Genomic DNA, 27,625 nt, shown 5'->3' with positions numbered 1-27,625 from the left:
TAAAAAAGCAGGGGCTGAAGACCCCTTTGATGTCTATGTGTGCACGCTCACCTGCTTCCAATGCTAATCAACCCAGAGTCACCAGGAGGTTTCTCATCGAGACCATGCATTGGAGCAAAGCAAGTAGCTACAGAAACATGACCGTAGTCCGGCAGCCGAGGTGGACGGGTGGGAATTTGGTATATATAGTATTTTTTATTGGCCTAAAATATTGTCTATATAATATACATTCACGAATCCACTTGCTAAACCGGCTGTCACTATTGGGCAACATTTATATAGGGGTTTCTTGTAACCCTACCATTAACAAAATATCGTAGCATGTGACATGTCAAACGATAGTTACGTATGTAACTACGGTTCTATGAGTCCCGAATGACCGCCAGAGGCGGTGCTTTAAGCATGAATATGTCCTTCGCGCATGCGTCGTCGAGTGTTGTATACAAACAAAGTCAATTTTGACCCCGTGATGACCCGAAGTAGTCTATATCTTCCGGCAGTCTGCAGGGGATCAGTCTCTACAGAATTTTCTCGCGCGAAAACGAGGATTCTGAGTGACAGAGTGCCTCTGGCGGTCATTCGGGACTCATAGAACCGTAGTTACATACGTAACTATCGTTCTATTTCGTCCCTGCTGACCGCCAGAGGCGGTGCTTTAAGCATGAATGACTTATGCCAGCCAAGTCACGAGGGATCCTGATCACAAACCATAAGGAGTAGGCTTGGAGGAGTCTCGTAAGAGGACCACGTCCAGCGGATGGGGAGTGGCAACACTCACCCAGAGGAACATAAACAACTCGCTGTGATGCCCATGAGGCAGCGGCACAGATATATTCCAGGGGTACTTCCCTCGGGGCAGCCCCTTATGTGGGGACGCTCCCGTTAAGAGTGGCACCTCACGCCAAATGGTAAGGTACGATCACTCGCCCCATAAACGTGGTTGATGGCATCCACAATAGTGTGGGGCGGGCGCTGTCTGGAGAGAGCGCTACCTTTGAAAGGGCCATCGTCACAACGGAACAGCCATTCTGACCGCCGAAAGCATTCGGCAGGTCTAACAAGCGGCTCTCAGGGCCCACACTGGGCGCAATAGTTCCCGCTCGTCCATCCACTCTCCTGGTGGAGGGTAAAACTATGCTAGCCGTATAGGCTGGTTGAGGTGTGTATGTGACAGCACCCTCAGGAGGAACACTGTTCGGCCACAGAGACACTCAGGCCGTCTGAGCTTTGCTTCGGACGCAAGTCACTAACAGACAGGACGTGCCGCTCACGGACACGCTTCGTTACAGCAATATTGATTCTAGCATATCAACATGATATTGCCCCTACTTATGCTTTTAGAGTAGGAGATCGGCCCTTGTCTAGGAGGGACTGCGGAACTCCAGACAGGTAGGCAGGGCAGCGCACTAGGTCTTTGCTCTGGCCTCAGTTGGAAATAGGTTCCATCGGTTATCGTACAGTAGCCTGATGGATGTCATGGATGTCACCCTTGAATTCAGGGTGGCATGCCTGGCTGGTTCCACACAGCGGTTCAGGGCCGCCGGTGGCCAAGCGCACAGTTGGGGGCGTTGAGCATTTGGATGCCGTATCCGACCGCCTCCCAGTTGGGGGAGACCTCTGTCGGGGAGACGCCATGGCGTCCTCCGACTGGGTCTGTTCGGCAGAGGAGACCAAGTACTTCTTGGCTGGGGGGGGCAACCAGCAGTATGGTGTGACCCTCCTAAATAACTCTGAGGCGCTGGTCGTATCAGAGAGGCAGTGGCAAGGCATATGCAGTGCCTCTGGCAGTGCGCATTTAAAAGGATAGTGCCCTGTGGGCAGTGGTCTGCTTAGGGCCATGTGTGTCAGGAACAATGTAGGTCGTTCCGTTCATACTGGCCATGTGGCAGGAAGCCTAAGAAGTCCAGCAGGCTGACAGCCATTTGTGGCGTTCAGGTTCTATGAAACCGTCGGACCCTTGCGTCCTGGCCCGGTGGGCTGGGTGTCTCCGTTAGGGAGAACCAGGGAGGTTAGTGAGGTCCAGGGTGAGGAGGTCCACCTCCGCTCTGCCGGGGTAGCCTCTGATTAGTGTTCACCACCACTGGATGGGGTACCGCTCCCCTCATGGAAGCTTTCGATGGGAGGGAGAGCCTACCGTGTAGTCCCGCTCTCCACTCAGACAACTTGCCTATAGGCTGATCGGGCGGGGAGGCTGCCCAAGTCAGGAGGGGGTCCATAGACACCTACAGCAGCCGAGCAAACGTGGCCCTGCCCGATGACTTACGTGATACACGATCGAGGTGTTGCCCGAACGTATGAGAATGTGCTCGCCTCTCCTGTACGGCAGGAAGTGCTGTAGAGCGGAGCACACCACTTGCCGCTCCAGCACATTGCCGTGTTCGGCCCAGTAGACTGGCACGAACTTCATAGACCTGTTGGGTCCCATCAGATTCAAGACATGTCGACACCCGTCTGTCTTGCGTCACAAGGAAGTATGTAGATCGGACTTCCCTTAGTGTGACTGAGGATATACAGCCTCTGTTGCGCCCTTGGGCAGGAGGACACCTCACTCCTGGTCTGATAGTAGGGCTCTCGTCATGTTGCTGAAAATGGCCAATTTGACCCGCCGGATATGGGGGGGCTGGCGTCAGAAGGCGCTGCACAGCCCGGAAAGTCACAGTCAGGTCCCTGCGTGGGACGCCAGGGAACACGCTGGCCTCTAGTGTGGGCCGGCGGTGATATGTGAGCTCCGAGGGCAGTCAAGATGATTTCATCAATGTTGGAGCTCGGCCCTTTGGGAGGCGTGATGTGTCATAGGCCTGCAAGCTGCAGCCTGGTCTTCCCCACCTGGATGGTTCGCTCCAGCGCTTCTCGCCCAGCTGAACCACCTAGTGCTCCTGGCTCCTCAGGGAGACTACGGAGAGTTGGCCTAGTCTCATCAGTCAAGCTTGACTGTGAAAACCCGGCTTGGCGACGGGCTAGAGATACGATGGACATCAGCCGTCCGCGCTCTGAGGACATGACGCCAATGCCTCCAGTGATACACCAAAGGTGGCTGAGCCAGTATTAACGTTGCCACTATTAGGTGTGAAAAGGAGGCCCCAGTGAGCAGGTTGCCTGTGCTCCTGTCCTGGGGTCGAGGTCACCTAGCGTTCTGCCGCCGGGCCTCGCTGGAGAACACCATGAGGGATGCAGTGACAGGCTTGGTGGCTGGCATGTAACCCAGGCCAGCCCTTATCGCCTTGTGCGTTCCAATCTATTAAAGTGTCAAGTCGCAACGGGTTGTCTCGGGACACTTTTTCCAATCAGGGCAGGGCTGCCAGGATTTCACCCTCGGTATAGAGATGGGAGAAGGCCCTGATCGTCCGCCCGGCAGGCCTGTAGCTGACTCAGGTACAGGCGTGGGGGACGGCGAAGACAGCAAAGCCGCGTCTGCAGAAGGCGCTTGGAGGAGCCGACTGCCTGCTTTAGTATGCGTTCCACGGCTATGCGCATGAGCTGAGAAGTGGGAGGCTGGCTCTGATGCCTGGGAGGCACTGCCTTCTGCATCTTCCTCATAGTCATGGAAGTGCATAGCTTAAGCTGTCGGGGAGAGCACATCAACCTCGAGTCAGCTGTGGCATCAGAGAGGGAGGCGCTTCGGCACCCTCCGAGGTGCCTAGGTGTCATCCGAAGTGAGCATGGACCTCATGTGGGCCAACTCCGCAGATAGCTGAGCCCTCTCGGATCTGCTGTAGCCAGCGGTCAGACCTTTTCCTCCTGGCACACGGGGCAGGACCAAGGTCGGCTCACGGCTGAAGGAGAGCTTCACACGAGGTACAAAAGTGGGAGCTCTCCATTGTGGTGGCACCGGTTACTCTGGACCGGCCGGTGCGCACAAGTCCCAACTAGCCCAGGGCGCGGACGCTGCTGGTTGCTAGGTGTTGGCCGTATGCTGGGGGGAGGAGGCGCGTACGCTGCCTGTACCAGCAGAGGCTTTCGAGGTACAAAAGTGGGAACTTTCCGTTGTGGTGGCACCGGTTCCTTTGGGCCGGCCGGTGCACACCAGTCCCAACTAGCCCAGGGCGCGGACGCTACTGGTTGCTAGGGGTGGGGCCGTATGCTGTAGGAAGGGAGCGCGGACGCTGCCTGTACCAGCAGAGGCTTTAACTTAGATCGGCATCTAATGACTTAATCGAAAAACTGAATGCTGCTATACCTGCCGCAGCATGCATTTACGCTTTATGCAAATGCTCATTGTAGCACTTTGAGATTCAACCAGATGTAAAGTGCATCATAGAAACAGCACACAAATGTTGCTGTTAGATAGACTGTGCGACCTGCATGGTCGCGGTGGGGGAGGGGAGCTCGTACGCTACCTGTACCCCCGGCGGAGGCTTACTTATAAATTATGATAATAAAGTAGCCTCCAGTCAAGGTTTGGACGCTGCTATGTAGCAGCTGTAGTGTTTCCTATGCGAACGCTTATCCCAGCACTATGACATTTATCCAAACTCCAAGTGCATTATTATTAGTGTGGTTGCCCTAAAAGGGCAACCAGACTATTGTAATTTATGTTTGCTAGTCCAGAGCGAAACAAAAGACACTTCCAATACACTAGTCAAGTGTGCACTACTACGCATTCATGCTGGGAGGAGGGAGCACTAACACTGCCTACCCCAGCCAGAAGTTTGGTTAAATAAACCGACACAAGCTAGTTTTGGAGAAAAGGCTACAACCGATGGCTCCACCAATAGGGGCCGCCTGCCGAAGGAAGGGAGCGCGTACGCTGCCTGTATCAGCTGCAGCTAAGAACAGAACAAGCTATACACCGATAGCTGTTAATAAATGCTTGAGCTAACAAACATTAGTAGTAAGTAACATCAAGCTGGCCGTATGCTGGAGGAGCGGAGCGCATACGCTGCCTGCCCTGTACCAGCTGGGCCAACAAACAGTAAAGCAAGCTATACACAGATAGCTTTTTTTATCCTAGATAGTATAATAAGCGCTTGGGCTACAACTACAGGTAGCAGCGCCAGTTAGAGATCTATGCTGGAGACCAGCTGGGCTACTAAAAAACCAGACAAGCTATAGCCTGTTCATAAACAGCTTTAACTTTAAACTACTGGTAGCTGCTGTGAGCTACGCTGGCAGCAGTGCCAGATACCCTGTGCTGGGGACCAGCTGGGTTAATGGGACCTACAGGTGGACAAACCAAGTTGTAGGCCTACCCACTGTATATGCAAGAAACTGTTAATGGAGCTTTGAGCTCCAGACCTAATAATAATAATAATAATAAACTTTATTTATATAGCACATTTTCATACATAAAATGTAACTCAAAGTGCTTCACATTAAAATAAATAATATAAAATAATACTGTATAATAATACATACTGGTAGCAGCTTCAGCTAGGCCCACTGCTGGGGGCCAGCTGGGTTAACAACCAGACAAGCTATGTACACCAATAGCTATTTAGCTACAGACTATACTGGTAGCAACATCAATACCCTGGGAGGACGCAGGTAGCTGCTCCTGTACCGGGCTAATAATAACAACAAGAATACAAGCTATTCGCAAAAGCAGTTAAGCTTGAATGCTGCCAATATTGGTATATGGCTTTGGCCAGCGGGGCTTGTCAACAGAAAATGCCGGTTAGCCTTAACTAACTTAAGTCATAAGTTATATGTCGACTGCTGAGAGTATGTAGCGACAATGCTTGCCATCAGCAGGGGCTAACCAAAGCTTGACAGTAGCGTGTTTATCAAACGAAGGTAATATTATGACAGTGTTCTTATCCTTCGGCAGGTCTTATAGTCGCTTATAATAAGCGCTAGCGTTCACAGTTGAACAAAACTTTGTATGCAGAGCAGGGAGGCGGCGCGAACGCAGCCTATACTTACAAGAGGTTATGCCATGATACAATAATCATATAATTTGAACGTCTGTTAGCGTTCACAGTCGAACAAAACTTGTATGCAGAGCAGGGAGGCGGCGCGAACGCAGCCTATACTCACAAGAGGTTATGCCATGATAAAAATATATATCATATCATTTGGACGTCTGTTTAGCGGGGATAGCACCACTTTAAACGATAACGTACCTTTTGTCCGAGGGGGGTTAGCCTTCTTTACCGGCGAGAGAGATTGGACGCTCCTGCGTCCACGTGAATCCGCGAAATAAACTCCATTCATCGAGGAGATAGAAAACCATAGTCGCAGTTCCTGGAGGGCGAACAAACGCTACTCCGACAGGCAGTCACGCCGTCACAGAACTACCGGCGACCAGGTACAGGCACCGTAGCTGCATATTGTATTGCATAGCAATACCTCGCAGCCCAGTGCAAATTTCTCACCACGACGCGCGAGAAAAATTTAGAGACTGATCCCCTGCAGACTGCCGGAAGATATAGACTACTTCGGGTCATCACGGGGTCAAAATTGACTTTGTTTGTATACAACACTCGACGACGCATGCGCGAAGGACATATTCATGCTTAAAGCACCGCCTCTGGCGGTCAGCAGGGACGAAATAGAACTAGGGATTTTTCATGATTTGTAATCCATTCCAAGCATTAGTTTTGCATGAAATACACTCCTTGGGCTAAAAACGGCCATAGACGTTATGACAAATGTGATGAGGTCAGCACATTTTGGGCACATTTGGGCAAGTGGCTAGGGTTGCTTTGAGCAAAACTGTGTTGTGCAAAACTAATGCTTCAGAATCATGAAAAACCCCTAGTTTGACATGTCACATGTTACTTAAAGCAAAAGGAAAGTTTACCCCCCTGGGGCTGCCGGACTACAGGTGGAGAAAGGCATGATCAACCCATCAAGACCCCATTTAGACTGCATTTATATAGTTGCTTTTATCCAAGGCGCTTTACATAGATTGTGCATTACATTCACCCATTCACGCACACATTCATACACCGATGGCAGGGGAAACCGTGCAAGGCACCAACCTGCACACCGGCAGCAATTAGGGGTTCAGAGTCTTGCTCAAGGACACTTTGACACCAACTCTGGGGGAGCCCGGGACTGAACTGGGAACCTCACACGGTTCTCCATCTGGCTGCTCTACCGGCCACTCTACCTCTGAGCCACAGCCACCCTGTTCTTTCAATGTTTTTTATCCCACGATTTTGTAATCCATTTTTTTCACCCAGTGTCAATTATCTAATGTAATCCTGTGCGCTACACTTCCTCTGCCAACCTGAGGAGGGCAGCGGGACTGACCTCATGCTCCCTTCTATGCATGAGGAGTCCAAGCTGCTTCTTTTCACCTGACAGGGGAGAGTTTCCCCGGCCGGATGTAGTGCGTGGAAGGAACACGTTATTTCGACCAGTTCCTTTCCCCTCCATCAGGCGCCCCAGCTGGCCAGGGGGAGGTAGTTTTAGAGACCAGTATTACTGCATGTTTTTTGTGAGGGTACCTACCCTAGGGGACACGAGGAGAACATGCAACATGCAACAGAAAGGCCCTTTCGCCAACCTCGCCTCGGGTATGGGCACTGATGACGTGGAGGAGAGAACACGCCCCCAGCGCCCACAGCGTCCCCAGCGGGAATCGAACCCAGGACCTTCTAGCTGTAAGGCGACAGCAGCACCACCGACGGTTCCACCGTGCCCCCATCTCTGGTTATTATTATTAAAGCCTACCTTTGACTGCCATCGGTGACGATAGGAAACATGGTGATGTTCTCCTCGGAGTTGAAGAGCGGACGTAGTGACCCGTACCACGTGTTGATCAACGTGAGCTTACGGAAGCCTGCATGGGGGTCAACGAATAACAACAACAATGAACGGTTGCGTGAGTGGTTGTGTAACTATAGCACCGGAAAGCCGCATGGAAAACAGCGCTGAGTGAGTAGAAGAATAGTTGAATTCAGAATATTAGTCATATTAGCGGTGACAACCACCCAGTGTGAATAGTTGTGTTTTAAAAAGAGGAAAAATAACCCCAACAACAATATGCCTCCATCTGCACTTCAATGGGAGACCTTGGGGAGTGTAAGTGGGTGAAGAAGACATGCCACACATTCATTCAATCGCTCAGAATTGTCGTTAGTGCACTGGGTGCGGCTGTGTGCATCATCTGTAAGATAGAGGTTAATAAGTGTTTGTAGCGCAAGAAACCTCATCAGTGGAGGGATTGATAAGTGTTTTCTTTCCTCCACTGTGTTGCAGAACACATGGCGGTCTTAATGGCGAGCTACACCGTACCGTTGTTATGGAGATTGTGAATCATCTGTACTGGCACGGAGATGCAGTCCAGGCTGATGCTCTCTCTCTCCACCTCTGGACCGCAGAAGGTCGAACCCCCGGACCCTTCCTCCAGAGTCTTCTGCCGGACCTCCAACTCTGAATGACAAGGTCACGTGAGCTCAGGTGACACTTTATTTAACATAATAACAGTGTTGATTTCGTCGACTAATACTATCGTTGCTGTCGGGAGGAAACCTCATAACTCCATTTTTGAGGGTTTTGATTTTTTTTTTGGCATAAATCAGTGCTATTGAACACCCTTTATGTAAAAAGTGCTTTGGACAAAACCTCTCAACTCCATTGGACCCTCAAAATGTCTGCTAAAGGAACTAACACCACCACCTCTCCCCCTCTCATGGAAGTAATTGACAATATATAAAGTTACAACACCAACTTTGATGCTTTGTTTTAAAAATATAAGGTTTTTTTTATTTCCTGAAAAATGTATATTTTTTATTTCCTGAATTTTTTACATTTTGGAGTTATGAGGTTTCCTCCCGACAGCAGAGATATGGCAAACAATGCATCGCGCTGCGACGTGTTGTGAGCTTGTAGGTCAGCTATTTTCAGCAAGTATAAAATCAGTCATTAGGACGGCATTAAGGCCCGCCAAGATACACTTTAGTCGACTAAATCAACTGTAGATTTAGCGGACTAAAATCTTACTAAAACATTCTAGGTGACAAAAATGTGACCAAAACTATGTCAAAATCAACACTGCAACAGGGTTGAAATGTGAACCACTGATGATGCACTAATTAAATTGTATTAACATACTCAACCATACAAATTGGTTAGCATAATGGTTGGACATACAGGAATACGGCATCATAAGCAAGCACATCAAAAGCCTAACTCTAATAGCTGAAGCTCACAAAATATCACCATATAATGCACTGTGAATTCAGTACGTTATTATATCATGATGCTTTCATATTTTAGATATAGGCTAAATATTTCCCTTGGATCATAAAGCCTCCTAAACCATCACAATAATCATCACAGGAAAGTCACAATTAAGTAGGTATCATACATGAACATTTCATGATAATAACTGCTGTTATTCTTTAACACTGGTGACCTATATTTATTTTATTTAGCCTATAACTTAATGTGTTGATGTAAACAGTAAGGGTACATACAACGTATCACAATAAGTGACTCATCGCATGACACCTGACCAATATTTTAAAATTAATATCATCGACCTGATATGCCAATTTCTGAGCGTGCGTATGCTTCCTATATCCGTGCTCTGTAACCTAAAGCAATTGTAAAGCTACTAATGTTTGTGTTCAAGAATTTCTTAAATAGAGAATGTGTGTACGCGTGCGTGCGTTTGTGTTCGCGCGCCGCACGCACACAGTCTTAACTCACTGATGTTGGGCGTGTGAATGAGCAGGCTGTCGTCCCGCGCCATCAGCTGAGGCATCAGGCTGGCTACCATGCGGTCAATGCTCTTGACCACGTCCATGGGCCCGCTGACCACCTGAAACACACAGAGCAGCGCAGCGGTCACAGGCTGCACAACGCACTCAACCGATCTGCCCTCCTCCTCGAAAGCATGCAGCTACGAGAGATGGATGGATGGATGGATGGGAGAGCTTTATTTCATTACGGCCTTTCAAAACGACAAGGCACAATCGGCAGCCGCTTTCAATGGACATTTTTGTTGTTGTACGGCCTGCAACAGTCGACAACAGTTGGCTGGAGAGGGTGCGCTCGCTCATGCACGCACGCACGCGCCATTTCAATGAAGAGGGCCTATAATGTGTGGCACAATCATTGATTTTTCTTTTTTAGCCCTTGTCTGTTTTGAACTCCCCCCTTCACCAATTCAATACACCTCACCTAAGAGCTCAGCCCTTGCACAGAAAGTACTCTGCAAGAGAGAGCGACACAGACACAGACAGAGAGAGAGTGTGTGTGGGGGAGAGAGAGAGGAGAGAGAGAGAGAGAGAGAGAGAGAGAGAGAGAGAGATAGACAGAGACATAGACAGACAGAGAGACAGACAGACAGACAGACAGACAGACAGAGAGTGTGTATGAACCACAGTGTTTCAGTGTTCTTATCCATTCAGTCTGGGCAAAGGTGGCCTTGGAGCTCTGAGAGTCCTTGGGGAGGGTGGGGGTGGGGGGGGGAGTATTGGCTAGAGGTGAACGCTGATAGAGGAGACCATATAGGCAGAGCACTTGCCATATAAGTAACAGTAATATCGATCACGGATCCATTCATTTTTATATATATAGATTTGTCTTTTAGTTGTACTGTATTTGAAAAGAGTTGCCGTATTAAGAGGCTTGCGAATGGACGCAATCTATACCAATTGTGAACCAATAGCAGGCCTGCAGGATTACTTTTTCCTGACGTGTATTTTTATTTTAGTGCCATATATGCATGCACTGCATGTGAAAATGAAATGTTTCGATGCATCATTTTAGCCAGGCAAGCAGGCATTTGCTGGAGTTTACAGGGGCTGGTGAAATATATAGTTTAGTTTGAATGTGTATTAAACCAGGGGTTCCCAAACCTTTTCATGTCAAGGACCCCCAAATTGACAATAATTAGCCCGCAGACCCCCATTTGAAAACATACACCAGGGACCCCCCATTTTTATGGCTCTAGCAGTGATTCTCTACCATTTTAATTTCAAGGATCCGCAGTTTGACATGCATTATTCCACGGACACCCATTTAATGGCATTTCTATCTCTGGGACCACAATTTATTTAGTAAAATCACTGTTAATTTAACTCTGAGAGTGTACAAATGGAATGGTTTGATGTGTACACTCTCAGAGTTAAGGGTCCATTTGGTTCCAAGCTATCATTTAGCTGGGGACCCCCTGGAACTCCCTCAAGGACCCCTGGGGTCTGGTGAAAGACAGTGATGTAAAAAAAAAAAAACATGTATATGCATGTAACCCTACTGACCTCTAGTGGCTCGAAACTGAAACGACAACCTACTCTGAATCTCACTGCAGTGTGGATACCGGTGGTGAAAGAACTAGTAGCCTACTCTGATTTTGCACTCAACCAGACCGTGGCCTTGTGGTTAGAGTGTCCGCCTTGAAACTGGGAGGTCGGGGGTTCGATCTCCGGCCGGGTCATACCAAAGACTGTGAAAATGGGACCCAATCCCCCTTTCTGAAACCAGCTCCTCGCCACTCGCCCTATACACACTTGCACTCGATATGCACGTTCACGCGAGGCTGCGCCATATTAAGTGTCGTCCGAAACCAAGCAGCTTTGAGTGTAAGTGGCTTATAAAGCCCTCAAGAGCGAGTCTGTGCCGATCTAGACTCGATTGCCTTGTGCAGCCCTGCTCTCTGTCCGCATGGAAACCGTGAACTACAAATGTAAGTACCACCACAAATAATTGATAAATAAACTCCTCCTAAACAATCTTCATCTGATGCAGAATAGGCAACGCTCCAACTGATGTTCACAAGGGCTCTTTATTTACCCCACCGTGAAAAACTATAAATGAAACCACACAAACAAAACAACTTTTAACAATGATTTATAAACACCATGGATGTATATGACATGTCATTTTTGACAGTCACGTTGTATTTCCTTTTTCCATATTAATGAAATCCTGACGAGGGAACCTCCCGAGAGCACTTCAAGTCAAGGGACTGGTTTCAGAAAGGGCCAATGCCTCCCTGCTTGGCACTCAGCATCAATGGGTTGGATTGAGGGGGTCAAATCAACAAATCAAAATGATTCCCGAGCGCGGCACGGCTCCAAGAGATGATGTCAAATGCGGAGAACAAATTTCATTGCGGTAACGTGTGTGACAAATCGTATGAATTTAAAGTGAAAATACCACAATGTAAAAACATTCAAAAGTATGTACAAAGGTACAGTAGTAGCATCAACATGTACTTAAAAGTAGCTAGTACTCATTATGCAGAATGCACAGTTCAGAATGTTTTTGGACTATTACATCTGCCAGACTGCCAATACCGATTTCTCACGATCCGATTTATCGTATTTAAAGAATCGGCCTCAGCCTCAGTGTACACAGTAATCGAGTAAATGTAGCCCACTTTCCGCCATAATGGTGGATAATAATAAAACATACCTGGGCCCGGGCCGGCCCAGCGGTCCGGGCACCTATAGGCTGGTAATCCAGCGTGTCGCGTGTTCGACTCCCGATCCGACCTTTGCTGCGCAAATTCTATTTCCGTGCTCAGACACAGGTAGCCACCCAGCCAGGCACACACAAAGCCACTTAATAAAAAAACAACCTATACCTCTTTGATGGCCTGCCACTTGGGGGCGTTGTCCTGGCTGATGATGCCGTCCGCCAGGCTGACAAAGTGCCGGCTGAGCTCCTCCGCGTTGCTGCTGTCATTGACCCCTCCTCCTCCTCCTCCGGAAGGGAGCTCCGCGGCCAAGGACAGCAGCTGGACGAGGGACAGCATGTCGGCCGGCTGCAGCCCGCCGCCCCCCTCTCCCTCTGCCTGGGCGGTGTCCTCCAGGGCCTGCCTGGACATGTCCAGCAGATGACACATGCCACCCAGGCTCAGTGTCGATGTCTCCCCCATCGCCTGGGATTGGAGAAACACGCACGCACAGCGTCACACACACACACACACACACACACACACACACACACACACACACACACACACACACACACACACACACACACACACACACACACACACACACACACACACTTATTATTATTATTAACAATGAATGAATTATTTTCGTCTCTTGTCATAAATACCCATCCCTTATGGGACTATAAGACACCAAAAAACATCAATAAACAATATCACATTCACTTCCTGAACACAGAAACTAAACAGAAACACGTGCACCACACATGCATGAGTGCGGAAATTCAAGTTCCTTTACTAGTAGTATAATCAACGGAGAAGCATGTTGTTCTGATGCTATGATGGGATCACAACTTTACACGGGTATTATTATTATTAAATGCTGTTAATTAATCGGTTGGGTTGAACCTGTAACAATCTATTAAATGGAGTGCCATGATCTTTGCATTTTTTTCCAGTTTTCCATGTGTTTATGAGGTGACAGTAGGCTACTTCATGAGACCCCTTGGTGTGGTTGTTTATGTGCAATGATGTCTTCCCTTTGTATTTAGGGTTTCTTCCTGGAGGCTGAAACCTTCAAACATTCAAAACGTGCCAATGAAAAAAGCAGTGATATAGTGACTAACCCCTCCCCTATCATACAACAACTGCTTCAGTTCAGGTGGATCACCACCCATCACCACCCACCAGGCAAACCTCTGATAAGTCCTAGTAGTAAAAAGTAGTAGTAAGGTTGAAATCTATTTTTAGTAGAAATTAATCCGGGTGTTACATGGTTAAAGGGGCATTCCACTCATGTTCAACATTTCCCATTCTGTGTGTCCTATATAAATGGAGGTCTGAAAGAAATCTTTAACATGGTGAATCACATCTTGATAATGTCATCAAGATGTGATTCACCATGTTAATGATTTTTAGTAAATCCTACCGGAGCCTCTGCCGGTCATCAAATTATTGGCTTAGGCTCCATGAATTCAAGGCTTGTGTAATTAATAGAACCAGTGTTGTTTTCGTTGACTAAGACGAAAAATGTTCGTCGACTACCTTTTTTCACTGACGAAAACTAAATGGAAACTACATGACAACTAAACTATGATGACTAAAACTAAGACTAAATATACTGACGATTTCGTCAACAAATAAAAACTAGACAAAATTTTTAGGAAGGGACTAGTGGACAAGAGATCCAGTATAAGTAATTTTACACTTGGTTGCATGCTGAAAATAGATCCACAAGCTCACAACGCGTCGCACTGTGACGCGTTGTGAGCTTGTAGATTGTCTATTTTCAAGTGAAAAAAATAAAGTTATTACGACGGTATCAAACACATTTTGTTCGAATAAATCAACTGTAGATTTAGTCGACTGAAATCTCATGTCATTTAGTCGACTAAAACTACTAGACTAAAATCCAGATGACTAAAATGTGACTAAAACTGAATGAAAACTTTTCAAAAGACCAAATCTAAAATCAAAATGTGCTGCCAAAAACAACACTTGATAGAACATAAGTATTTTTTGGGGTGAACTACGATGTGAGCGCCTGTGTGTGGTCAATAAGTTGACATGATCGACTGAGACAAGTGTCCCAAATCACTCCCTACTCGCTCTGTATAGTGATTACACGTTATGCCATTTTATAGTGGTGTTCGAATGTATAGTGACCCTATTTAGTGGACTAATTTGAGCCCACAAAGCATCGTGAGAAGTAGACACAGGTACAGGACAGGTACGTCATGCATTGCAGCATGACGGGATTTCAGCTCCTGCCTCGATCTCTAACACTCTCTGCACGCCCCTGCCTGACTTCAGGGTGAAAGCCACATTTTGGTGCAAATTCAATACCTGTTGTGAAGTACTAATGGCTGGATACCTGGTCCCAGTCGTTGGTACGAGGGTAGAAAAATGCTTTGCAGCCATGGGTCAAATTGAACAGCCTGTGAGTGTGACTGGTGGCAGGCATGGGCGGTCCTGACCTGTGCACATGCACCTCATCATGTTTGTTTTGGCTGATCTAGAGGCCAGTGCTACCTAAAAATGGCAGGTGTTGTACATTCATATGGGGAAACCTTCACCCTGCCACTGGAAGGCTGAGCAGCACATCCACAGAGACTAGACCACCCATCAAGGCCTATTCATATATATATGCCACATTCATACAACCAGCCAGGAGACCTTGACTTTCACAGTGCTAATACTGTATCACACGAGTTATTGGCTTCCCTTTTTTTGCAGTGTAATTCATTAATTAGAAGGAATAAAATGAAGGATTCAAGCCATCCCAAGTAACCGCAGACTGCTTGAGATATGCTGCCGCATGGAAAACGCTCTCGCACTCTTAAAGCTACTGGACAATAGACAAAAAAGCAACATATCAGATTCATTCCCCAAACAATCTGATACGTGAAGGAATTGATAAGAACCAGAGCGAGCCAGGGCAAAGGAAAACGCTACTGTGAAGATGTTCACACAAAGTTCACCTACCTTTGCTACTACAAGGAAAACATATGCACATGTACATGCATGATGATACTTTTTTATTCCTTGTTTGCTCTTTTTTTACACTCTCAGCCAAACCAAAATAAGTTTCACTCTTATGTACCTGTACACAGGGGCAGTAAGCTCAGGGGTAGGGTGGTAGAGTGCCCGAATGGGAACCCGCAAGGTTCCCAGTTCGAACCCGGGCTCCCCCAGAGTTAGTGTCAAAGTGTCCTTGAGCAAGACTTTGAACCCCTAATTGCTCCCTATGTGCAGGTTGGTGCCTTGCATGGTTTCCTCCGCCATCGGTGTGTGAATGTGTGTGTGAATGGGTGAAAGTAATGCACAATCCAAGTATGCCTTGGATAAAGGCGCTATATAAATGCACCATTAACCCAAGATGTAACAATAAAGCAAAACCTTGAGCTAATAACTGACCAAGGATTTGAACCAAGGATTTGCTTTGAAATATCCTGGCCGAGGTCAAAATCATAGTCAATCATAGTTTTAAATACATTATTAAAACATATTTCCATCACACCTATTGGATCAATAGTGCTCATATAGAACTTTGGAGAGCTTTAGAAAAGAAAAAAAGGAGGTGTTAATTGATTTGTCTTACGTTGGAGTTGTTGGTTAGACTCATCAGGTGGTCCATGAAGGCAGTAGGTTGAGAGCTCTGATTCTTCGCTATCTCCGTAATCTTGAGGTAACGCTCTATGAGAAAGACCACATACTGTAACATCTATATGGTATATGCGGGAGCTATATATATATATACACACACACACACACACCATGCTTTAGGTCAGTGGTTTTCAACTAGTGGTCCTTCTTGAGGTTCCAGCTGGTCCCCAGCTAAATGCTGGAGTTGGTAACCAAATGGATCCTTATGGATGGATCCAGTATAAGAATCCGTGTAGATCATTAACTCATGAGTGTGAAATGAGATCAAATGGACCCGTAAGGGTTTTTTGCCTAATTAAAAAAAAGAAAAGAAAAGTGGCTTTTTCTTATTTTGACCCAAGTCACACTGTTGAGATAGGCATTTGTTTTACTAAAAGGGGCCGGATCAGCATGCTCCTTTTCAATTAGCACTTTGGTGATTTTTTTTTACCAGAGTTAATTGGCCAGTGTCATGAGGAGCTGACTTAGGCCAAAAACAATAAAATTCCTCACAAAATGACCTTGCCATTAGGTTTAAGAATGTGACGACATGTCATTAGCTACTGCCACTATAATGCTGTGTTCTACAGGCCAGGGAGGGAGGGGCACATGAGGGTACAAAGAAGCAGACAGAGGCTTTTAATATATGAACCACTTAAACCCTAGTTGACCAGGGTTGCCCCAGGGGGCTATAATTGGTCTCCTCCTTTTACGCTTTTACACTAAAGCATTGCATTTTATGACATGCTTAGACCAGGGCTTCTAGGGTTCATGTGGATCATTTTAGCCTTAATGTCTGACTGTACCTTGGTCCTATACATTATCTACATTTCTGACTAATACAGTATTAAATCAATGGTCAACCGGAAGGCTCACCCTGAAACACACTCGCCCCCAATTATTTCTCGGATCACCCGCCCCCAGCGTATTCTTGTTTTACATGTTTAGGTTAGAAATACGTTTAGGGTTAGGCATAGTTTCAATGAGGTTAAGATTAGGAATAGGTATGGTTTATATGCATAGTTTTACTGAGTTTATGTTTAGGACTACTACCCATTCTCACAGAAATAAGCAAATATGTACAGAATTGCAATTCCGTACGCCGTCTCTACCAAACTACCGCGCCGTCTCAACCAAACTTTAGCCATGGGAGACACCACAATCGCCTGCGAGTTGCCGTGTCGAGCGTTGCGAAGGTCGGTAGGGCCGACTCAGCCCCGTCCGACAGTGGCGTGCACAGATAGACACTAGGTGGTGCTAGAGCACCTGCTCTTTGCCCTCTGGACCTTTGGGGTTTTTCTGGGCGTGTATGTACGGAATTGCAACTCCGTAATTATTTACGCATTTCTGTGAAGTCGGGTTGGTTTAGGAATAAGGTTAGGTTTAGGCATAGTTTTACTGAGGTTACCTTTAGGAGGTGACGATTGAGCGTGTTTTCAATCAATCAACCAATCTTTCTAAAGCCAGTTAACAGTGTGCTCACCTCGGCTGCTCCTGCAGATGAAAGGCAGCGGTTTGGAGCAGTCCGCCAAACCATACAGAGGATGCTGTAGTTCTGTCCAGTTGCCCAGCACCCTGCAGCCCTGCAGCTGTCTCTGCTGTGGACCCACTACTGCACACACACACACACACACACACACACACACACACACACACACACAATGGAACATTACTTTATTCCAGCGCACAATCTCTGACAAACTGACAAACACATGTTCCTCTCTCCTAAACACAAGCATGCACGTACAGTATACAGTATACACTATACAGAAATGCACATACTTATGCAGTCCATCAAAAGTCCATAAAAAGCCCAGTTTAATTACTTCCTTTGAATGAAAACGTGCAGCGTGATAAGTACCCTTATGAATATAAATTAATCTTGATTCCATTCGCCTGTTTGATTCCCATATAGCTGCACGTTCCTGCAATCACAGCTGAATCACTGCCTGAATTGTAAATCATTTTGATTACAGAACTAATACGTTTTTAATCTAATTCAAGATGACATCCAGACAGTGCATTAATTAGTGTTACTCATTTTAAATGTAATCAGCACGCTAACATATGACGACAACAAGACAACATCCAGACAGTGTATTAGTATTACTCATTTTAAATGTAATCAGCACGCTAACATATGCATCTGAAAACATTATAGGTTAGAAATCCACCAAGCAGAAAGCCACGTAGTGGCAAACATGGCGAGCTGGCCGTGTCTCTCTCAGTTGAATTAATCAATTTTCACCTAATATCAGATTCTAAAAATGTCTTCTACATCCTAACAGTTTTCTGAAAAAGCCATGTTTCTATGTCAGTTGTTCTTCGATTTTTCAAAAATAGCAGACCTACAAGCTCATAGCGCGCCACTCGGTGGCGCACTATGAGCTTGTAGATCTGCTATTTTTCAATAGCATAACATAATGCTAACACCAAAAGGGGTTCCCGCCAAAAATGGGTGACACACATAGACATCGGCTCTGGGGCGTCTGTATCTCCAGAGGATCCTAGGCAAGCTTTGGTGACACACACGGAAGCTTGTGCCAAAAAGTCCTTTTCAAAGTCAAGAAACTTTGATTTATTTTATTAATGTTACAATATGAATTGGGGTCCCAGAGATGGAAATGCTATTCAATGGGGGTCCGTAATCTAATGCATGTCAATTATGTGCCGATGAGACATTTTGGCCGATATCGATATCCGATATAATTAATTGCTGTAATGGGCCGATAACTGATATTACCGATATTACTCATTCTGTATTGAAAAATTATAATAATTTTGTCCATTCTGAAAAATACACGTAACGGGGTGTCTGCACTGCAGGCTTAGGCAAGTCAGATTTAACCTAAATACCTTTTTATTTAATATTGTGAGCTGTGAGTTGTAGATCTGTTCAAGCTGTTACTTTGGGCTTGTTTATCTGTAAAGACAGACCGATTAATCGGACCGATTAATGAATCGGTCTGATTGATTAATCGAACCGATGCCCATTAATCTAAAAACAACAAAAATCGGCCAATACCGATGTGTTGACCGATTAATCACTGTCAATGTCAATGGGGGTCCTTGAAATATATTTCTTTGATAATCATTGCTGCTACTGCTAGAGCCTTAAAAACTTATTTTATGGGGGTCACTGCATGCCATATCTTTTCAACTGAAACGGGGGTCCAATGTGGGCTAATACGTGTAAATGTGGGGGTCCTTGACATGAATACGTTTGAGAACCACTGGCTTAGAATAAGCAGACATGGCAGCAGAAACACTGGTTGAAAGTAATAAAACAAAAAAAAAACACAGAAAACTACCTCAATCTGTCATTGTCACGCCGACTAAAACAAAGCACCAAACAAGTTAGCTAAATGGGTATGCTCTTCACATGGTCATAAACCTCTCCGTGCACACAGTTAGTGAGACAAGCTTTTGTTATGCCCCGAATGTCTCAAACCCTATTCTTCTTCTTGCATCTGGCATGTGGGAATCCCCCCTACCCAGTGGTGGAGTGCATAAGTACATTTACTCAAGTACTGTAGTAAAACTCATTCAGGAAGGACGGGAACCCCTTTTGGTGTTTTACGCATGAAGTCATACTTTAGCTATTAAAAATCGTGATTACAAATCTTTGAATATAATTATATTCTTTCAGAGCGAACGTTTTTAACTCAAATCTTTGCTTCTGAGGGGGTCCCTGGAACAACATATTTTCAGATGCAGCCAAATACAGATAATCCTGGGGGTCCTTGACGTAGAAAAGGTTGAGCACCACTGACATAGAAACAGAGTTTTTTTTCCTGAAAACTGTCATGATTTAGAAGACATTTGGAGAATCAGTTCGCAGGTCTAAAGGGATTATAAAGTACAATATTATTTAGGTCGTTTTACTTTAGTGGAGTATTTCCATTTCTACTTCTACTTCTACTGGGAGGCAACAATGCCTCCCAGCTGTGTGCTCCACTGTGGGTAGTCATCCATGCTAACATCATGTCTCCTCCGGTGACTGAGAGATAAGAGGGTCTCGGGGTGGTGGTGGTGGTGTGTTATGGTGAGGGTCTCACACTATAACTGGGTTAACAGGGGCTCTTTAGGGGGGAAATCACCCAGAATGATTTCATTGGCGAGACGGTCAGAGACACACAAGGAGGAGGAGGAGCTGGACAATACGGATTCCGCGTGTGCGTGCGTACGTGTCTGTGTCACTTCAGTGTTCATGCCACTGGTTGAGACATTTCAGAAACACTCTGGGCTCCATTTTAGTCACCGCTAAACCCCTTATCCCTAAAATTCTTTGCCTTTTTTTTTTACTATTTTGAAAAGAAAAATGGAATAGTTCAACTAGCCAATCTACATTGACACATTGTGAGCTTGTAGACTGGCCATTTTAACTATTCAAAAATGATTTGCACAATAGTAAAAAAAAGGCAAAGAAGTTTAGGGATAAGGGTGACGAAATTGGAGCCCTATATAGGCCTAGAAGGAAAAAGGACAGGTGCGTCGGATAACTGGAACTGGATAAGTAGAAAAAATGGAATCCCACACACACTGTCTTCACTTACAGCATTTCATTGAGCAACGTTTCGGTTGTTTAGGCATCCTTCATGGCTGATGAAGGTCTGAATTCAAATTCCAATTAAATGTTTTCTACTTCTCCCGAAAGACTAGGCCTGTCACAATTATTACATATAGGGAAGCTTCACTAAAAACCTTCACTAAAACACCGGGACAACGCTCCACACGTCCATAACTCTTCTCTATTCTGGCTCCAAAATTATGGAATGCACTTCCAATTACAATCAGAACTGCACTTGTCCTAGCCCCGACGACCTTAATACAGGCGTATGCAAAGGCTCAACTTATGTAACTTAGATAGCATTTTATGTAGACTTATAGCATTTTATGTAGACATAGCACTACTGTATATAGTATATATGCATACATGTGCTTTAAGTAGCATGTGACTAGAGGGTTTTCATGATGCTGAATCCATTCCAAGCATTAGTTTTGCATAAAAAAACTCTTTGGGCTAAAAACGGCCATAGCCGTCATCACAAATGTGATGAGGTCAGCACAAGTGGCTATGGCCAAATTTAGCCCAATAAGTGTTTTTATGCAAAACTAATTATTTGAATGGATTGTCACATGCAAAAGGAAACTTTTTAGGATGTCAATGGTGGCCATACTGACTGTACAGACAATTTTCAAAACTTTCCCCTCAGACAATTCCAGGCAACTTTTTTTATGTTATTCGCACCATAGATTGAGAGTTATGAGCCACTTTAGGGCCGTAAACAAGGATGTGAATGGCAGCAAGCATGTGTGAAACACAAGGAGATCACTGAAGATCGAAAATAATAATAATAAAAGATATATATAAAACTGTTTGATATGAATGAAAAAAGACGTACACGTCCAAGGGACCCCGTGGTTTTGATTCTAAAGACGTGTATACACGTGTGACAATGAATCATTAACTTAAATGCATAATCGTGACAGCCCTAACACTGTGTAGTACCGTATAGATGGATTTTACATTGCAAAAGGAGGAGGACCTGACTGATAATAGATTAGTAACAGATTAGCTAGATTTGTCACAATCCGTCTACAATAAAAGTCAAAGGGCCATGAAGGGCCATCACAACCTATGGGATGCGCATCACTTATGCAAAGAGATGTGTTTACACTTATAGTCTCTCTCTCTCTCTCTCTTGTTGTCGTGTTAATAAAACGTGTGTGATGTATATGTGTGTGTGTGTGTGTGTGTGTGTGTGTGTAGGGAGGCCGACTGTACCTGGGCAGAAGATCATGGCTGGAACCTCCTTCACCACGGAATCAAAACTGATGTTGTTGGTGTTCCACCTGAAAAGCACCTCCTGCGTCAGGGGCAGGCACGTGTTGAGCGCCTGCAGCTGCCCTTTCTCCAGGGAGATATTCCAAATGTTCAGGTCCGTCACATTTCCAACAAAGGGTTCCGTGAAATTTCCGCCGAACGAGTCCTGGTCCTGCCCCAGGATGAGTATCCCGTCTGCGTGGATGTCCCGGGGCGTGTCCGCACCGGAGCCCGTGTCCCTCCTCTGGCCGTCCACGTAGATTGCCCAGTAGCCGTCGCTCCTGCGCCAGGTGACGCACAGGTGGTGCCACGCCCCGTCGTTGGGCAGGAACGACTTGTACGGGCGGTGCTGGCCCTGGATGATGAGTGCCAGCAGGATGCGCTGGCCCTTCTTGTCAACCTGGCCGCGCAGCTGGAACTCGTTGGTGAAGACGGGCGCGGCGTAGGAGAAGATGGTGGACACCTGGTCCCACTCGGGGTCCCACTGGACGCGCATGCACACGCTCACGGCCGGCAGCGCCGGGAAGGACATGTTGACGCGGGCGAAGCCCTTTGGGGATTCCTTGGGGAAGTTCAGAGCTGGAAACTGCGAATCTACAAGCAAGGGCATGAAGGAGAATCATTGACTCATCTGTACAAAGTGTACATATATAAGTAAAGTAAGTAAACCTTGCCGAGCCATGAGGCCCATAAGGCAGGAGCCTATCTCCTGTTTATGTAGCTTGAGGCAGCTTGATGTACAAGTACACCCCTTGACACTAGTATGTCGTAGGGACTTACACCTAATCCAACCCTTGATGCTGAGTGCCAAGCATTGGGTCCCATTTTTCATAGTATTTGCTCGGCCGGCCAGGGATCGAACCCCGACCTCCCAGTCAAAGGGCTAACACTCTAACCACAAGGCCACTGAGCTGGTACAAAGTGTACAAGGTTCTGCCTCACAGTCACGTCACCACATTCAGCTATGTCATCGGGGAGCTGCCAAGCACAACCACGGTCTCCAGCCACACTACTAGTGTATACTGAGCAGTCCATCTACTGCAATTGGAGGCTAAGTGATTTGTTCAACCACTTACACCCTATGAATATACACTTGACACTATGACACTTGCCACACTTTGGTAATGTAAAACATATGTTTTCTTTTGACAATAGAGCAAATTGTGATGCATTGTGACTCTGTATATCTGATATTTATGCTATATTAGAAATATCTCAAGTCCATAATGACCCCCATGCCCAAATATACTCCAACTACAGTGGTTCTCAAAGTGGGGTCCGGGGACCCCCAGGGGTCCTTGAGGGAGTTCCAGGGGGTCCCCAGCTAAATGATAGTTAGGAACCAAATGGACCATTTATGGGACTAACTCTGAGAGTGTCCAAATGGACCCGTTCCATTTGTACACTCTCAGAGTTAAATTAACATAGGCTTTTAAAATATAAATTGGTGTGCCAGAGATTAGAAATGCCATTAAATGGGTGCCCGTAGCCTAATGCATGTCAAACTGGGGGTCCATGAAATTAATATGCTTCGGAATCACTGCTAGAGCCGTCAAAATCTTCTCTTATGGGGGTCCCTGGCATGTCTCTTCAAATGGGGGTCTGCGGTCTAATAAGTGTCAATGTGGGGGTCCTTGACCTGAAAAGGTTTGAGAACCCCTGAACTATACAGCATATAAGCACTGCACAGAGGCTCCACTCACATTGGCGTGCGAGGGCGACGGGCTTGGAGAGCTGAGCTCTGCTGGGGTCCCTGACCCAGACCGGGGAGTGCAGGCCAGCCTGCTTGTGCAGCTCCCAGACCCCCTGCTGCTCCTCCAGCTGACCGGGGGTGACCAGGGAGCTGAAATGTCCCACGCAGAACGCGTCCGCCCGGGACAGGGGCAAGGAGTCGTTGATGAGCTGGTAGGCCCATTCCGATGTGAGGTGGACCAGCCGCTTGTCTTCTGCATGGGCAAGGGGACACACACACACACACACACACACACACACACACACACACACACACACACACACACACACACACACACACACACACACACACACACACACACACACACACACACACACACACACACACACACACACACACACACACACACACACACACACACACACACACACACACACACACACACACACACACACACACACACACACACACACACACACACACACACACACACACACACACACACACACACACACACACACACACACACACACACGTTATGGGTGGACAGCTAAAATGTAAAAAACGAATTATTAAAGACTGTGTTTGGGAAGTCCAAACAGTTGAATAAGCAGTATTTAGTAATGCAATGCCAGGAGCATCACTCACCATGTGGGCCCGTCCCTCTGTCTGCTGCAGCATGTGTTGGTTCTCCAGTGCACAGCACCTGCACTTACAGTACGCTTTATTTTATTACAGTAAATGTCGCCGTGCAACAGATTATAGTATACATTCAGACTTGATATGTGAACAGATTTATCATTATAAAAAAAGCATTTCCGGGGGTCCCCAGCCAAAAACGTTGAGAACCCCTGCATTATGGTTTAATGTTGCCAATCATGTTTGACACTAGTTCTGTATGAAACAGTTACCAGTATTGATTAGGAATTCGGACCTACATTTAAATGTTAATACAATTATCTTCATAGCAAATAATAAAGCATTCCGGAACAGACATTTTTCTTTTTGTCATACTGTAACTGTATATATATATTGTAGTATGTGGAAAGGAGTTACCAGAATTGAAAAGAGCAGTAGCCCAATCAGCATAGCAGCAGTCATCTCTGAGCTGGTGTGATCCCAGACTGAAACAAAACAACTTAAGAGTTTATGTCAGAAAGAATATTTTAATATCATTTCAAACCAGACATCTGTGAACTGTATTTCACAGTCAGATCCACAGGAGTACCAAATCAAAAGCGGTCTAGCCGTATACTGTATTTGGTCACTCAAATTCAATAGCACTCTTTAAATGAAACTGACAAGACATGCAGAATACACTACAGCCTATTAGAATACCTTAGACTACAGGACAGGACGAGATATTCCATAACCCATTTAGGCCCGATGTCGAAATACAAAAAATAAGTCTTCTAAATCATGACAGTTTTCTGAAATACCTAATGTTTCTGTATCAGTGGTGCTCAATATTTCATGTCAACGACCCCACAAATTATTTGTAATTGGCCACCGACCCTATGGTGTTCCAGAGACCCCCCAGAAGCAAAGATTTTTGTTTAAAACGTGCCGCACTATGAGCTTGTAGATCTGCTATTTTTCAATAGCTAAAGTATAACATAATGCTTAAAACACCAAAAGGGGTTCCCCGCCCAGAATGGGATAATAATAATAGCGAGAGTCCAGGCTTACTGTAGATCTGAAGTAACCACGTTCCCCTGGTTGAAGAATTTCAATGTTACTTCAAGATGGCAAAGACTCTGGTGGTTTGTAATCTGGCCACGATAATAATTCCACATGCACGGGACGAGCAGACCACCCCAATCCAGTCCAGTCGCCTAGTCAAATGTCTGCCCAGCCTGACGTTCAGCATGTCCAGAGTGCCTGTTCTGTTCTCCCAAACTCCAGGAGGGGTTCCGTCCGTGGAAGCAGACCGCTATACAACAGAACAGAGCAGAGATCACAGTGGTGTGTGTGTGTGTGTGTGTGTGTCTATCCAGCGGCCCCCGTGTACCTCCTGGCTCTCCCCCAATAACCACCACCCCTCACACCACCGTCCCACCCCACCCCACCCAGCACACACACACACACACCACACCACCTCCCAGCACCCTGAATCCAGCCAGGGCTTTGTCGTGCAAATAGGGTCATTTTTTAAAAGAACCTTACTTACGCAAGCAGTGTCAAGCATTCAGGCTCAGAGAGTTCATCAAGCACGGCGGGGAGGCAGGCATTTTTACCACATTGTGCCTTATTTATGCCGTACTATAAGGACACTCTAAAGTTAATTTAAAGATGTCTTTATTGGTGTACTTCACGGTCAATAAAAGTGTGTTACTACTCGTGTAATCAGTGTACAGTACGCCAGTAAAGTTGGGACCGCTTTTGTCCGACACTTGTGTGACCTGCTTTAGACAGCTCTTGAGGAATCTGTTCACGGAACAATAGTGTCTTATTAGACCATACACTGGTGTGTATACAGACATTCATGGATTATGCTGTATGGATACGGTCTGTATACACAAATCTAAAGACATCTAAAGTTGGAAAATCTTCTCTCTCTCTCTCTCTCTCTCTCTCTCACAAAAAAGCCATCACTAATTCCCAGAGTAAACTGATCAAACTAAAAAAAAACGAAAAACCCTGATTAAGACAAAGGAAGCTATTAGTATTCTCTGTGTGTCTGAACTTGCGTGAAAGACACTCCACAGGCGCACATCAACAAATGTGGGATCTAAGCTGAGAAGGGCTGCCCGGGGAGCCCCTCGCTCACTGGCGCCATAGTCCTCGATCCGCTCCTATGGGATGTCAGCTTTTTGAAATCACAAGCAACTCATCCTAAGCTTAAACATTGCTGTGACAACGTCAGCATTTTACTTGCCAATTTTTCTTCTTGTATTTATTTTGGAAACAAATACTTTCTTAAATGCTTCTTCAGTGTAAGATTCAAATGGACAAATGCCAGATGCCTTGTCATGCATTGATGTGACAAACTCGACAAAACTCTAAAAAGTCTTCACTAGTGATCACTCACTGTCAGACCTTGATGAAACTCTATATTATAGGCCTACAGACAGTATATTAAATATACAAATATCAGAGAGAAAACCTGTCTTTAATTCAGTGAATAAAGCACATAAAGGAGTTTAATTCAGCCAACGCAGTGACTGCTAAACTGCAAGTGTTGGAAGTTTAAATGAAATTACAGAGGACTAAATGTCAACGTATGCCATGGCTAGCTTGACGTCCTCCTATACCTTAACTACATTACCCAGAGTTAAGCTGTTTTTTAGTGCTGCATGTAAACATAGTAATGGTCTCACTGAGCAGTGGAATTAGGCAGCCAGCGTCCAGCTCTGCTTTGCTTCGACTGCAGACAATAGATAGCACAGTTCCACATACCTTCCCCAGTGTCTGCACTGCAGTAAAAGACATTAGAGGTTTAGATATAAAACTTAACCACCACATTAAAAGCCACCACCTGGTCTTTACACTCTGATTAGACAAAAAAAGGATCCTTGCTGAGGTATTTGTACTTTACTGTATTTCCAATGTCCAATACTTGTACTTCTACTCCACTACATCTCAGAGGCAAACTTGTACCTCTACTCCACTACATGTATTTGAAAACTTGTGTTTATAGTAGTTTTTAGTTTTTGAAGTTTTATTATGTGTCTGTTGGCTGGGAGGAGTAAGACTAAGGCCCCATACATTCTCTCTGGGGGGTGGGTGGTACAACCTGTCAGTGGGGAGTGTTGGCTGATGAATGAATATCAACATCCTAATACATCCTAATACTGGGGGTCAAATTATGACAGGCAATTAATATCAACATCTTAAAACCAAAATGTTGAATTGTGGGTTTGAGCTCACATGCCCTTTTGATGTAAATCAAAGGGGGGGGGGTAACTACCTGTGAGTGGGGAGTGTTGGCTGATGAATGAATAACAACATCCTAATCCACCTAATACTGGGGGGTCAAATTATGACAGGCAATTCCTGCTGTCAAATATGACCCCCCAGTCAAAAAACACTTTTGTTTGACACTGTTTGAAATAGACACTCATGCTTTCCAAGGTGTGATTTGGGGTCTAAGGATGAATACAAAATGAATATCAACATCTTAAAACCAAAATGTTGAATAACAGACATACAAATATAC

At 45.8% G+C, this 27,625-nt stretch overlaps 1 protein-coding gene across 1 annotated transcript in view; it reads right to left on the bottom strand.

The window, feature by feature from the left end:
* adgrd2 (adhesion G protein-coupled receptor D2) overlaps positions 1–27,625 on the bottom strand; it is a gene marked incomplete at both ends in the record, with an annotated part of 67,676 nt that overhangs the window by 18,025 nt on the left and 22,026 nt on the right. Inside the window, 8 exons of the mRNA XM_080765800.1 lie at positions 7,621–7,729; positions 8,185–8,322; positions 9,604–9,715; positions 12,488–12,784; positions 15,903–15,997; positions 17,430–17,558; positions 21,735–22,367; positions 23,477–23,719. Of these exons, the coding sequence (XP_080621926.1) occupies positions 7,621–7,729; positions 8,185–8,322; positions 9,604–9,715; positions 12,488–12,784; positions 15,903–15,997; positions 17,430–17,558; positions 21,735–22,367; positions 23,477–23,719 (1,756 nt within the window). The remainder of the gene's footprint in view (positions 1–7,620; positions 7,730–8,184; positions 8,323–9,603; positions 9,716–12,487; positions 12,785–15,902; positions 15,998–17,429; positions 17,559–21,734; positions 22,368–23,476; positions 23,720–27,625) is intronic.

The sequence above is a fragment of the Protomyctophum bolini genome, assembly GCF_963924005.1.
Source record: "Protomyctophum bolini genome assembly, chromosome: 6".
NCBI lineage: Eukaryota > Metazoa > Chordata > Actinopteri > Myctophiformes > Myctophidae > Protomyctophum > Protomyctophum bolini.
Note: the sequence above shows the minus strand (reverse complement) of the source record. Positions and strands in the feature narration are given on the sequence as shown.